The 14,104-nt window shown below is 37.8% G+C and overlaps 1 protein-coding gene across 1 annotated transcript in view; it reads right to left on the bottom strand.

Moving 5' to 3' along the window:
- The window catches only part of DDX10 (DEAD-box helicase 10), a 311,200-nt gene that overhangs the window by 120,172 nt on the left and 176,924 nt on the right, over nt 1-14,104 (bottom strand). The window contains exon 16 of the mRNA XM_061440233.1: nt 9,027-9,083. Coding sequence (XP_061296217.1) covers nt 9,027-9,083 — 57 coding nt within the window. The remainder of the gene's footprint in view (nt 1-9,026; nt 9,084-14,104) is intronic.

Below are 14,104 nucleotides of genomic sequence, written 5' to 3'. Positions count from 1 at the left end.
AAACCTGCGTCCCCTGAATTGGGAGTGTGGAGGTCTTAGCCACTGGACCACCAAGGAAGTCCCTCCTAAAACGGTCATTAAATTCTGTCTCAAAAATTGTCCCAGATTAATCTGGTATAAATATGACTTGTTTTCTCAAAAATTTCTTGTTCTCAGGGTTAATGGCTCGCATAGCACACGCTTAAGATCATTCTTAATCTTAACAACCCCCTGCATGGCCTTCAGTGGTCATGAGCCAGGAGGTGAAGACAGACCTACATCTTTATGCTCACTCTTTCACTGTCTAACCATGTTGCAATTTTAATAAGATTGCAATTATTCAAGCAATCTATGTCAAATGGCATCAAATATTCAACATGACATTGCCAACAAAGTAGTTTTAGCAGGATCCACTGATGTGGATGATCAAAAAGTTTTTGTGAGCAAGGCACTGAATGACAGAATGAAGTCTCATAACTCCAATGGAGGCTAGGTTCCAAAACCACAGGCAAGGTGACAATCATCATGATCAAACTACCAAAGAATGTTCCTTTTATCACTCATAAACTACAACAGACATAGCTTTCTGTATTCAATTACACTAAAGCTTGAGATGTCAAAGTTAGTAAAAAGGGGAAAGAAAAGGAAAGTCAATCAATGTGTACACATTAGGACAGGCTTCCCTGGTGGCTTAGCGGTAAAGAAATCACCTGCTGAGGGAGAGACGTGGATTCAATCCCTGGGTCAGGAAAATCCCCTGAAGAAGGAAATAGCAACCCACTCCAGTATTCTCGCCTGGGAAATCTCATAGACAGAAGAACATGACAGGCTATAGTCCATGGGGTCAAAAAGGGTCAGACAAGACTGAGCAACTGAGCACATTATTAGCAAATAAGGTACGGATCAAGTATTCTAAAGGGATCCTGATTGCCTAAGAGTTTCATACATTCTGTTTTAATGTTAAACATCTATAACCTTAATGTAGGTTAATGAGTTTGTTTTAAATTGTGCTGAATAAACAAGATGGGCGAGGAGAGGAGCATCAACTTGGAGAGCCTGGGGAATACTGGGTACTTTCACAATTTAGCAGAAAGTGAAATGCATACGACGCAACTGTGGGCTTCCCTGGTGGCTCAGCAGTAAAGAACCTGCCTGCAATGCAGGAGACGCAGGTTCAATTTCTGGGTCAGGAAGATCCCCTGGAGAAGGAATGGCACCCCACTCCAGTATTCTTGCCTGGAGAATCCCATGGACAGAGGACCCTGGCTGGCTACAGTCCATAGGGTCGCAAAGAGTCAGACACGACTGACATAGCATTATGCTAACTTAAAGAATTAAACATACCTACATTTCATTGATGTGCTCACAAAGTATTTATAAGCATTTACTATGTGCCAGCTATGAAAAATCTCAGTTGCTGTTCACAAGGTGGTTTACAGCCTAGAAGTAACAGAGACTATCACTAAGTACGATGACAGAATAATGTCCAAAACTAGAGTGGAACAGAAAGAAAGAAATGCCTAATCTGCTGAAGGAGTCAGGAAAGTCTTCAAAAAGGAAATGTGCTAGGAGGAAGAAGCAATGAAGACAGGACATTCTAGGCAGAGGGGAGGTTTGCATAAAAGTAAACAATAAAAGGGAATGTGACAATTTTAACTGATCTCCATGGGCTGGAAGTAATGGTAAATTGTTTCATAATATTTAATTCATAAGAAAAAACTTGAGTACTAGGATTATAGTGAGGGTGTATAGAAATTAGCGGGAAATTAACCATACTGTATCCGCCAATGGTTATGCAACTACCTGTTCTGTTTCTTTAATGTAACTACTATAAAAAGGGAACTAACTGTGGATAAGAGAAGCAATTTCAGGAGAATAAAGTATTTACTTGCAACTTGTACTTTGGCTTTTGAGAGTACTAAAATGTGAATACTCTTGACTGCCTTGGAAATGAGGTGACAGTATGGCCTTATGCTAAGCATCAAGGCTCTTTTAGTCTAGTAAAGTAGATTTGAATCAGGGCTCTGTAATATCCTTAGCTATGTGATCTTTGGGAAATTGCATAATCCTTCTTCAACTAGGAAATAAAGATAATACAAGCTCACACCACTGTTCATGAGGATTAAAGAAATAATGTATGTGAAGCCTTTAATTACAGTATTTATAACAGAATAGGCAGTCAATAAATGATGAAATGAAATTCTAATTTGCTCAGTTGTATCTGACTCTTTGCGACCTCATGGACTGTAGCCCACTAGGCTCTTCTATCCATGGGATTTCCCAGGCAAGAATACTGGAATGGGTTGCCATTTTCTTCTCCAGGCGATCTCTCTGACCCAGGGCTCACACCCAGGTCTCTTGCACTGCAGGCAGATTCTTTATCATTTGAGGCACCAGGGAAGCCCTAATAAATTATAGCTACTATTAGTTATTATTATGCTTTACACTGGTCTTGAAACTAATGTCATCATCAGTTTATTTATTCCTATTTATTCTGGAAGAAAAAATGGATATTCTTTTTTAAATCTTTTGATAAGTTTAACATTGATGCTACTGAAACTTACAGTATTACTTGGGTTACAACCCTTAATAAGTGTTGAGCTTGTGACTGAGAGTAGTATTAATAACTTCATTTTATTATATTTTAAAATGTGACACCTTAATACATTCAGCACTCCTTGGTATTTCACATATTGTTATAGACAGAGTTTAAGGCAGAATGAAAAGCACACACATAATCACTCAGAGACCTGGGGTCTGGCCCCATTTTGCTGTTACTTAACTATAAAACCCTGGAAAAATCACCTATTCATTTAAGGCCTCTATTTTCTCACCTGCTAAAGACTGAGTTTCCTCTTTAAAAGTTTACACTCTTGGGAGAGGTGGGAATGGAGATTTACTGTTTAAGGGCCACAGAGTTTCAGTCCAGGATGATGAGAGGATTCTGGAAATGGACAGTTGGTAGTTGTTCACAGAAATGTGAATGTAATTAATGCCACCAAATGGCTATATAGCCATGAAAATGGCTAAAGCAGTAAATTTTAGGATATATTTTACCATAATAAAGAATTTTACAGCCAGTGCTCTGTATCCCTTAAATCACTCATTCACCCCCTCATTCACTGAAATATTTATTAAGTGCTTATTATAAACCAAGCACTGTGGTAAGCAATACAAACAAGACTTAGAGCAGAGTGGGAAAAACAGACACCTGTCCACTTAAGTGCTATAAACTATCAGACGCTTCATAAAAGGGACTAGAGTAGAAGTTACAAAAGGAGGAGTCCATTACATCTGAGAGGGTTGGAAAAATCTTTTTAAGAAAGACCAAGTAGCTGAGTGTTAAAAGAACAGCATGTGGATGATATGCATGACTAGAACTGTTCCTGCTCTCATAGTTAACTCCCATACTTAACTTTTGAATCTTTATGAGTAGAACAGGACGATTCTCTGACAGTAAACCCTAGAAGTATCTCTTAATTAATCCAAGATGGTTAAAGGTTCAAATTTAGTAATCCCTTTCTTCATTACCACCAAAGAAAGAGGCTTGGGCCAGAGGGTGGAGGCAGGGGGGTGGTGTTTGGAATTCAAAAGCCACTACATTAATCTCCAAGCAAACCACATCAACATTAGAATGATAATAAAAGCTACATGGGTTTTCACTGCTAATTCAGGTAGACACTAAAGGGAAAAAAGTCCATCTATAAAGACTCAATGTTGTTTATACAAGAAGTAGAAGGACAGCATAATGGGTCTTATTATAGCACTAAAATATGGTATTATCTGAATAGCTTGCTTAGAGAAAGTGAATGACTCATTTAGGGCACCATTAAATAAGTGATTGTATCAGTGCAGCAAACAGTGCCCTGTGAGAGTTCAGACCCTTCAAATGGGGGAGTAATTTACTTTCAGGGAGCACCTTTGCTTTCACTGGGAATTGGGACTATAAACAAACTTACAGTTTCATTATTGTGTTTTCTAAAAGCTGTTTGGTTTAAAATAAACTAATCTTCTAGAGCCCTTGAAATTCCAAACACATTAAAAATGAAGAAAGAGACCAGTTAAATATTTCAGTTATAAATGTCAAAAAAGGAAAAAAAAAAGGAAAGAGGTGTTAGAAGGTCTATATGAAACATGGAACGGGGAGGCATTTCCTCTTAAAATAAAAATATTCATTAGGTGGCAGTTAATAAAGCCCTGTCAAAAGGAAATAAATGCAAAGGCTTAAGACCCAGAAAAAGGTGGGAATAACCATTACTAACATTTATTAATGTCTACTTGTAGCTCTACGAGGAGAGAAAATCCTTTAGCAGATGAGGGTACAGTAAGACATACTTTTTGTTACACATTTTGCCTCAGATCAAGGGGTCAGCCAGCAACTGAGATCCAGACTGCTTTCCAGACTTAGTATCTGTTATTAGTATCTGTTATTAGTAATTTTCTATGACTACTCAAGGTATCTGTTATTAGTAATTTTCTATGATTAGTTGTTAGCCTATGTACCACAGATCTGGTTTGTTTTTAAAGAAAAAAAAAACAGAAGTACAAGAGGTATAAAGTAGCATACAAAAACAGTATGGGGCAGTAAGAATAACTGGAAATGAGGACTCAGGGAGCCTGAGTACACACAGCAGTTCTGCCATCAAAGAAGCCAGGGATGATGTTAAGTCATTTACTTGTCTTTAGCTTTAATTTATTTGAGTATTTTTTTTTCTTTTAATATTTATTTATTTGGCTGTGCCAGGTTTTATTTGTGGCACGGGGGACCTTCAATCTTCACTGCGGCACATAGGATCTTTGGGTGCGGCAAGTGGGATATTCAGTTGCAGCATGTGGGATCTAGTCCCCTGACCAGGGGTCAGACCTGGGCCCCCTGCACTGGGAAGACAGAGTCTGAGCTACTGGGCCACCAGGAAAGTCCCTGGATTCTTAAAAAACAACATGTATGTATGGATTTATGTATTTAAGTAGAAGCACTATCTCAAACAAAAGTTTCCCTGGAAGCTTCCGTACACACAGAGAATATAACAGGGCCTCTCTGAATGAAGACAAAATGGAAGCCTGGAGTTCTGCCCAAATAACCCTCCTGTGTCCTGGGGGATACCTCAGCAGAACCCCTAGGCTATTCACTGTACTATTTAAAATCGCTGGAATAGATGAGTGGATGTTTCACATTCATACATTTCATGGACAGGAAAAGTTCAAAAAGATTTTGAAAGAACATAATATCAAAATAAATAAATTTAGGTTTGCTTCATGAAACTACTGCTGGCTGGAGAAAAAGATACTATAAACCAGTTTTAGGAAACACCTCCAGAATATCTCTCAAGGATATTCAAGTTCTAAAATTATACAACTTCTTCTACTCCTATTGTGAAAGAATTAACCAAAACCACTTTAGGTATCCAAGAAAGTATTTTACTATTGTATAAGTACATTAATAAAGTGCCTTAAAGCAATTAAATAAAATGAGGAGAAAATAAAGTTAAAATTTATGGTGGCTATACAATTCAACCTCAAAATGTACAACATCATTTTAAACATTGTTTTCATATAATTTCCCCCATACCTAAAAATAAGAACTATAAGCACCATCAATAATATAGTCCAAGCAATGCTTAACTTTCAGGAAACTAAACTGTTTCCTACTCTTTGCTCCTTCATACTCAGTATTCAGTTTCATCAAGCCACCCAGAGGTTGGTACAAACACTTGAGACCATCAAAGTAACACGAGGACATCTAGCTGGATAATGAGGTAAAGCTGTATTTCTAGGATTATGTAACCACCCTGAATCCAAAAAGCAACGTGGTCTATTCATTATTGCTCCAACTACTTTTTCTGGTGCCAGTTTAAAATTTCTAACTTATAAGAACATACAATATTCCATTAGCTAAAGTAAAAGTCAAATATTCTTTAATAGTTCAAATATTTCTCTGCTAAAGAAAGTTTAAATATCCAAAGACCTCTGTCTCTCAAATCACTAGACATTGGGTACCCCAAAAACTTTCTTAGAAGTTTCAACTTCATATTTCTAACTCCTGGCACTGCATATAACGTATTTTAGGCAGATCTTAGACATATCTGTTAGCAAAAAGTTGAATCAGCTTTCTGGGAAGTCCATTCCAACTTTATTTTACTACATTCTAACTTCAAAGCAATTTTTCTTCAGAATACTTACTTTGTTGGGAAAAAGATACCACCAAGCATCATTTATAAAATTATAAACTCACAATATCATCAAACCTTCTCTTTTCTGGGTAATAAAGATAATTCTATCAACTTTTATTCTAATACATTTTTCCAATTGCTAAAGTAACTACACTGTCTTCTGTATTCCTCTCCTGTAACATGAGGTTCGCTAAATGAAGCACAAAACAAGGTAGGAAACAGCTCTGGAAGTCTTCCTTTCTCACACTTCTGTTTCTATGCATTGACTTCTTAAAATAGCTATAAGTGGGTAAGACCACACCTCTGGTGGTATAGTAAGTCACCACTTTCTTTTACCACTAAGGTATCCTTTAGATATAGATTCAGTGACTGAAGGATGCTCTGCACTGAAGCTGACCAGAAGGCCTCAGAAGGCAACAGCCTCAAGTCACACAACGTTTAACCATATTAAAAAGAAGATAAAATTTACTCTGAAACTTCAGCCACATCCATCACTTAAAGCATGTTTGCATGCATGCGCATACACACACACACACACACACACACACACACACACACGATTGGAAAACCCATAATCCAGCTCATACATTTATTCTTAGATATCTATCATAGAACCTTGGGCAATCACTTCTTTACAGAGTCCCTCCAACATCTTCTAGGTCTGTTTCCAAAGGGGCACCTGGAAAGCTCCAGAGCCTCCAACTTCTGTAACTTTCATTTGAAAAGAAGCTGGGTACATACAGGGTATGCTAAGTCACTTCAGTCGTGTCCGACTCTGTGCGACCTCACAGACGGCAGCCCACCAGGCTCCCCGTCCCTGGGATTCTCCAGGCAAGAACACTGGAGTGGGTTGCCATTTGCTTCTCCAATGCATGAAAGTGAAAAGTGAAAGTGAAGTTGCTCAGTCGTGTCCGACTCTTAGCAACCCCATGGATCGCAGCCTAACAGGCTCCTCTGTCCATGGGATTTTCCAGGCAAGAGTACTGGAGTGGGGTGCCACTGCCTTCTCCACATACGGGGTAACCCAAGCTAACTCCTTGGCCTCCGTGAGTCAGCCTGAATCTGTCACTGCTGTCATCCCTGGTGTCCTGAGGAATGTGAGTCCTGGCTACAACCTGTCCTCTCATCTCTCTGCTAACATCACTCTTCTAAAGGGGCTGCTGTCTCTGAGCACTCACACAAGGCTATGAAATGCAGGCAGCTTGACCACTCAGAACAATACTAAAACACAGTCTCTATTGAAAGCTCCTGGCTGTGCAACAAAGACAAGTCAGTTGTTCTATTCTTTGTTTTCAATACAGCCCTTAGGGCTTGTACATAAACGAAACAACCTTTTGACAAGAAGTCCTCCTCCTTTCTCACACATCGGGAAACAAACACATGACAAACATGGGAAGGGGTGCGGAGCAGAGGGGTGGGCTTGGCTTGAGGAGTTCACTTTAGAGGTCGATCCCAGTGGCAAAATCTAACTCTGAAGGCCTTTACTGCTTTTCATTTCCCAGCTGGCAATGTATCAAAACAAAATATATACAGCAACTTGTAGGGAAAGAGAAGCAGCACAAGAGGCAGGCTCAAGGGTGAGAGCAATTTCTTTCTTAAAGTTTAAACCACTATGAAAGATGAAGCATACAGTATCAACAAGTACAGAAAATAAACCATATTTAGTAATATATATAAATATGCACCAATACACACAAAGCAAATACAGTGACAGGCCTTTCTTTTGGCTCCAGATTATACCTTTCATTTTATAATTTCATTCACAGAAAGAAATAGGAGCTTTTTAGTAACATAAAATGGTTTATCTTTATGCTGAACATGCAATATTCATAAAAATCAAATGCTTTCATTAGATTTAAGATTTTCTTCTTAAATTTAAATTTTTCCCACTATAGTTCCTGAGATCTCATTTCTATGCCATGACTGTTCACATCTGCATTTCAAATGCAAATGCAGACTCCACCACCTGATTTAGCAAGTCAGGGTGCATGCACACAGTAGTTCTCGTTTTCGGGCACCTTTGAAGACAGAGTGATATTTAATACTGAATGTAAGCAGTCTTTTCATCTTATACTGAAGAGTAATTGCTTCCCACTTTAGAACTATAGCATGAGTTATCATCTCCGACTTGTTCTCTAAGTGCATGGAAAAAATGACAAAGAACATGATGGGTTTACTCAAGGGAGTCGGATCTTTGCTAACTGCTAAGAAGAAATCACGGCCAGTCAGGCAAAGCACAGTGAGATACAGCATGAGAAATGACATGCATTTCTGTGCCCTGGTTTGTGGGAATCATTTCTATTACATGTCCTCAGAATGCAGAGGCTGAATTTTCCATGGTGTCAAACATACCAGATAAAAATTACAGCTGCACATAGATGATAGTGTTTATAATTGTACACATATTTGAAAGAAACTGTACATACACAGCTGCTAAAATTTTTGTTTACAGAATTTAGTGAAGGTGGGAGACACAGAGTGATTTCCCTTAGGTTCTAGGAGCTGAAAAAACCGATGCTTTCAGGGTTGTCTGTTACCAAGTTGGGTTCGCATAGGCTGCCTCTGAAGATGAGATACAATAAAATCCTATCAGGTCTGACCCACAGTCAACCATTTCCTATACTTAGTATGCACAAAACAGAATAAGATGGTGAAAGTAGGAAGATGAAGCCCTATAAACAAACTATCTCATTTCTTCACTCTATACCACAGAAGAAACAAACAAGTAAGAGAAAGCAAATGACATACATACACAGAGTTAAATCCAATTCAAATGTCATGATGTATAAATAAATATACAATGCATATGAAAAAGAAGAGTATTTAAATTCCATTCAATGCTACAAACATTTTTCTCATTAAAATATAAGCCCTTACCTTTGCTTGTCTCTTACTGGCTTCTCTTCTGGCTTCCCTTTCTTTCAGTCTTTTTTCCTACAAGAAGAGAGGGAAAATTAGCCACCTGTAAACTTATCTAGTAAGTGTAAATCTCACTACACATTCATAACAATTCTTCTTAAGCCAACCGGATAAGGCACATTTACCTTTCCATAGATATTTATTAAGTGTCTACTGTAAGATTGGTGTCAGTTTTCATAATCATTAAAGATGTGCCAAATATGTAATCAAATCACAGTTCACTTATTAGCTGTACAGTTTTAGGCAACTTACTCTCATTTTCTCACCCAAACAAGGAGATAACAGAAGCACACATTTCATAAAATTGGTATAAGAATTACATAAAATAACACAAATGCCTAGCACAATGTCTGACATATGACAGGTTCACAATGTTGGCTATTAAAATAAAAAGGAAGACATGTAGTAAAGACTATTTCCCTTCTCCTCTAAGAGTAGAATTTATAAAAGATGTAAAACCCTCATCCTTGGGGTTCTTAGAAAAGTGGCAGTATTCTTCTCAAAAGAAGAACAGAAGATTATTCTTTTAAGCACTTTTTCTCATTGCTTTATAATTTCCCCATTAGTTTTCCAATGCTCATAAAACAGGCAGAAAATGCAGTACCAACATTTTCAAAATAAGAATAACAGGTATGTATAATAATAAAATTCAAAACAACAAAATGAAGCTAAAGTTGAAAAAAAATTTGTTTTAAATAGAATGCCTCTTTTCTTCTTCAAAAAATAGTGGTAAAACAATATAAATGCTAGTCTCAATCCAAAATCATAGCTAACAATATATAAATGTATTTCAAATACAATCAACTACCAGATCAATATAAACAGTGAGCAAACAGCAAATAATTTTTTCATGAAGTAATATGAAACTGCAATCATGATTCCCTCTTACATTAAACATTCACTAATGTGAGAATTAACAAGTTTTTTCAGTCCGGACAATCTATCATTGTCAGTATTCTTTACACATGGCTTTCTGCAGATTCAAGAACCAAGTATAATACACACTTGAGAGACAGACTTGAGGTTGCTCTACTGCTCACAGCATTGAGAAGGGCAGGAAATTGCTACAATCCACACTATACACCCCACCTAGGTTTACAGACTCCTTTTTATTAAAAAGTTTCAAAGCAGGTTAGATCTAATTAATGCAAAGAGGAGGAAAGCCCACAGAACTTGCAGATTGAGTTTTCATAGCTTCAGACCACACAGCAGGAAAGATAAATTCTAAGTGAAACTAACAAAAATTCAAATTCAAATGGCAATTGTTCATGTGTCATACACACTAAATAAATCTTGATGCTAAGTTATTCTTTTCTGAGATTATTATTCTTTTTTACACTAGTTTTGGAGAAAATGGCTATTACTTTCACTTCCAAATAAAACATACAACTAAAAGGGCAGGGAAAACTTAAACAATGTGCAGTTATACACGGAAATACTCTAAAGATTATCTGCAAGTTCCAGGATCAAGGTCAGAAGAAAAGAGGAAGAAATCAACAAATCTGTTCATTGTTAAAGAGCTTAGTAAAGTGAGAGAAGCAGTAGTGTTCAGTTGCTTCTGTCGTGTCTCAGTCTTTACGACCCCATGGACCATAGCCCACCAGGCTCCTCTGTCAATGGGATTTTCCGGACAAGAATACTGGAGCGGGTTGCCATGCTCTCCTCCAGAGGATCTTCCCGACTCAGGGATCGAACCCACATCTCCTGCATTGCACAGGATACCACTCTAATGGCAGAAAAGTGAGGAGGAACTAAAGAGTCTCTTTATGAAAGTGAAAAGGCTGGTTTAAAATTCAACACTGAAAAAAACGATCATGACATCCGGCCCCATAACTTCAAGGCAAATAGAAAAGGGAAAAATGGAAGCAGTGACAGATTTCATTTTCCTGGGCTCCAAAAGCACTGTGGATGGTGACTGCAGCCATGAAATTCAAAGGCACTTGCTCCTTGGAAGAAAAGTTATGACAAATCTAGACAACATATTAAAAAGCAGAGATGTCACTTTGCCGACAAAAGTCTGTATAGTCAAAGCTACAGGTTTCCCAGTAGTCATGTATGGATGTTAAGAGTTGGACCATAAAGAAGATTGAGCACAGAAGAACTGATGTTTTCGAACTAAGTGCTGGAAAAGACTCGAGAGTCCCTGTGACAGCAAGAACAAAGCAGTCAATCCTAAAGAAAATCAACCCTGAATATTCACTGGAAGCACTGTTGTTGAAGCTGCAATATTTTGGCCACCTGATGTAAAGGGCCACTCACTGGAAAAAAACTCTGATGCTGGGAAAGACTGAGGGCAAGAGAAGGGGGAAACAGAGGATGAGATGGCTGGACTGCACCAATGACTCAATGGACATGATTTAAGCAAACCCGGAGATAGTGAAGAACAGAGAAGCCTGGGATGCTGCAGTTCATGGGGTCAGAAAGAGTCAGACATAGTGACTGAACAAAACAACAAAAACGATATGAATAGTTTTTAGCTTAACAACATGCTTTAGCCAAATGTTACGTTTCCTTTTATTATTAACAGTGGTCTGCTACTGTATGAGCTTCCCTGGAGGTTCAGATGGTAAAGAATCTGCCTGCAATGCCAGAGACCTGGGTTCAATCCCTGGTTGAGAAGATCCCCTGGAGAAGGGAATAGCAACCCACTCCAGTATTCTTGCCTGGAGAATCCCATGGACAGAGGAGCCTGACAAGCTACAGTCCATAGGATCACAAAGTGTCAGACACGACTGAGTGACTCACACACACATACTGCATGGGTAGGCTTCCCTGGCTCAGTGGTAAAGAACCAGCCTGCCAACGTAGGAGACAAAGGTTTGATCCTTGGGTTAGGAAGATCCCCTCAAAGAAGAAATGGAAACCCACTCCAGTATTCTTGCCTGGGAAACCCCATGAAGAGAAGAGCCTGGCAGACTACAGTCCATGGGGCTGCAAAAGAGTTGGGTGCAACTTAGCAACTAAACAACAACAACTGTATGGGTCTTTCATTCTAACAGGATTCGTTTGCTGATAGCATTTCATGTATTGGGTTGGTCAACAGCCAACATTTTTTCCCGTAAGATGGCTCAAGTAGCGCTTAGTTGTGTTTAACTTCACTCGAAACAATTTTTTTAGACTGAATTGTGATAGCTGTCATATCAGCATGCATTTATTAAAAAAAACTCACCAAAACTGGTGAGTAGTCATTTTAATATTGAAGATGGAAAAAAGCAAGCAATATTTTCATTCAGCATATGATTCCTCATCATTTTAAGAAAGGTAAAAATGTAAATGGAATGCAAAGAAAGATTTGTACAGTGGATAGAGAAGGTGCTATGACTGATCAAACGTGTCAAGAGTGGTTTATGAAGTTTTGTGCTACAGAATTCTTACTAGATAATATCTACAGTTGGGCAGACCACTTAAAGTTGATGGCAATCATATCAAAGCATTGAGAACACTCAACATTATTATTACAAGGGAGATACCTGACATACTCAAAATATCCAAACTAAGTGCTGAAAATAACTTGTACCAGCTTGGTTATGTTAATCACTTTGATGTTTGGGTTCCACATAAGTGAAAAAAATCGTTTAGACCGTATTTCCACATGTGATTTTATATTTAAACATAATAAAAAAGTTCCATTTTTAAAACAAATTGTGACAGCTGATGAGAAGTGGATACCGTACAATCACGTGGAACGAAAAAGACCATGGGGCAAACGAAATGAACCACCACCAGCCACACCAAAGGCCAGTCAGTCTTTATCCAAAGAAGGTGATGCTGTGTATATGGTGGGATTGGAAGGGAGTCCTTTATTATGAGCTCCTTCTGGAAAACCGAACCGTTAATTCCAACAAGTACTACTCCCAATTGGACTAACGGAAGAAGCACTTGATGAAAAGTGTCTGGAATTAGTCAACACAAAATGCATAACCTTCCATCAGGATAATGCAAGATGTTTCTTTGATGACCAGGCAAAAACTTATACAGCTTGCTTGGGAAGTTCTGATTCATTCACCATATTCATCACACACTGCACCTTCCGACTTCCATTTATTTCGGTCTGTACAAAATTCTAATGGAAAAAATTTCAATTCCCTCTAAGACTGTAAAGGCACATAGAACAGTTCTTTGCTCAAAAATATAAAAAGTTTTGAGAAGACAGAATTATGAAGTTGTGTGAAAAATGGTAGAAGGTAGTGGAACAAAATGGTGACTACATTGTTCAATAAAGTTCTTGGTAAAAATGAAAAATGTGTCCTTAAACCTCACTTAAGAACAGAAGGAACTTTTTGGCCAACCCAATATATTATTTAATTTTTGCCTGTTTCCTGTGCAGAGAAACAGATAATTAAACACTTTTAACAGTCACACAAATTGCTATTGTAATTATTCAGTAACTGACCTTCTCCCAACACACCAGAGCATCAAAAAATGGCACTTCAAAGTTCCAAAGAATAACCTCAATATGGTCACATCAGAAAAACTCTCTCTAAACAAGTAAACACAATCTCTCTTTGGGGTTTTCCATCTAGTCACTGTAATCATAGCAGGAAAAAGCATATTAACAAATTTCCACTGAACTGCAGTATTAATTCATCACAGGCAATGAAGAATTCTTTAAATTTCAAACTTTAAATTGGCTATCACAGATCACATGAGCATGTGAGTAGAATAAGTATTCCTTTTAAGATTTCTGCCACAAGTCTCAGGTGGATGAGGGATATTGAAAACCTTTAAAATATGAAATGATCATGACCAGGACATGAAAATAAAGTGTAATGAAAAGAACAAACTTTTAATACTGGGTGACACAAAAAGGAAATTAGAAAACTTCTCTTTGTTATCTTAAAAAGCTATATTAGCACTCCACCTGAAAAGAGGCAAGAGTAAACATCCGTCTTTAAACAGAGAACAGAAAGTAGAGTTATGGCAATCCAAAATTTGGGAAATTAATATAGGAAAAAAACTACAAATTTTTCTTTTGCTAAGAGAGGGAAAAAAGTTCCTTTTTAAAAAAAAATGAGTATATGAATCATAGATGCTAT

This window comes from Bos javanicus, chromosome 15 (genome assembly GCF_032452875.1).
Source record: "Bos javanicus breed banteng chromosome 15, ARS-OSU_banteng_1.0, whole genome shotgun sequence".
NCBI classification, from domain to species: Eukaryota; Metazoa; Chordata; class Mammalia; order Artiodactyla; family Bovidae; genus Bos; species Bos javanicus.
The sequence above is the reverse complement of the archived record's forward strand: the minus strand, read 5'-3'. Positions and strand labels throughout refer to the sequence as shown.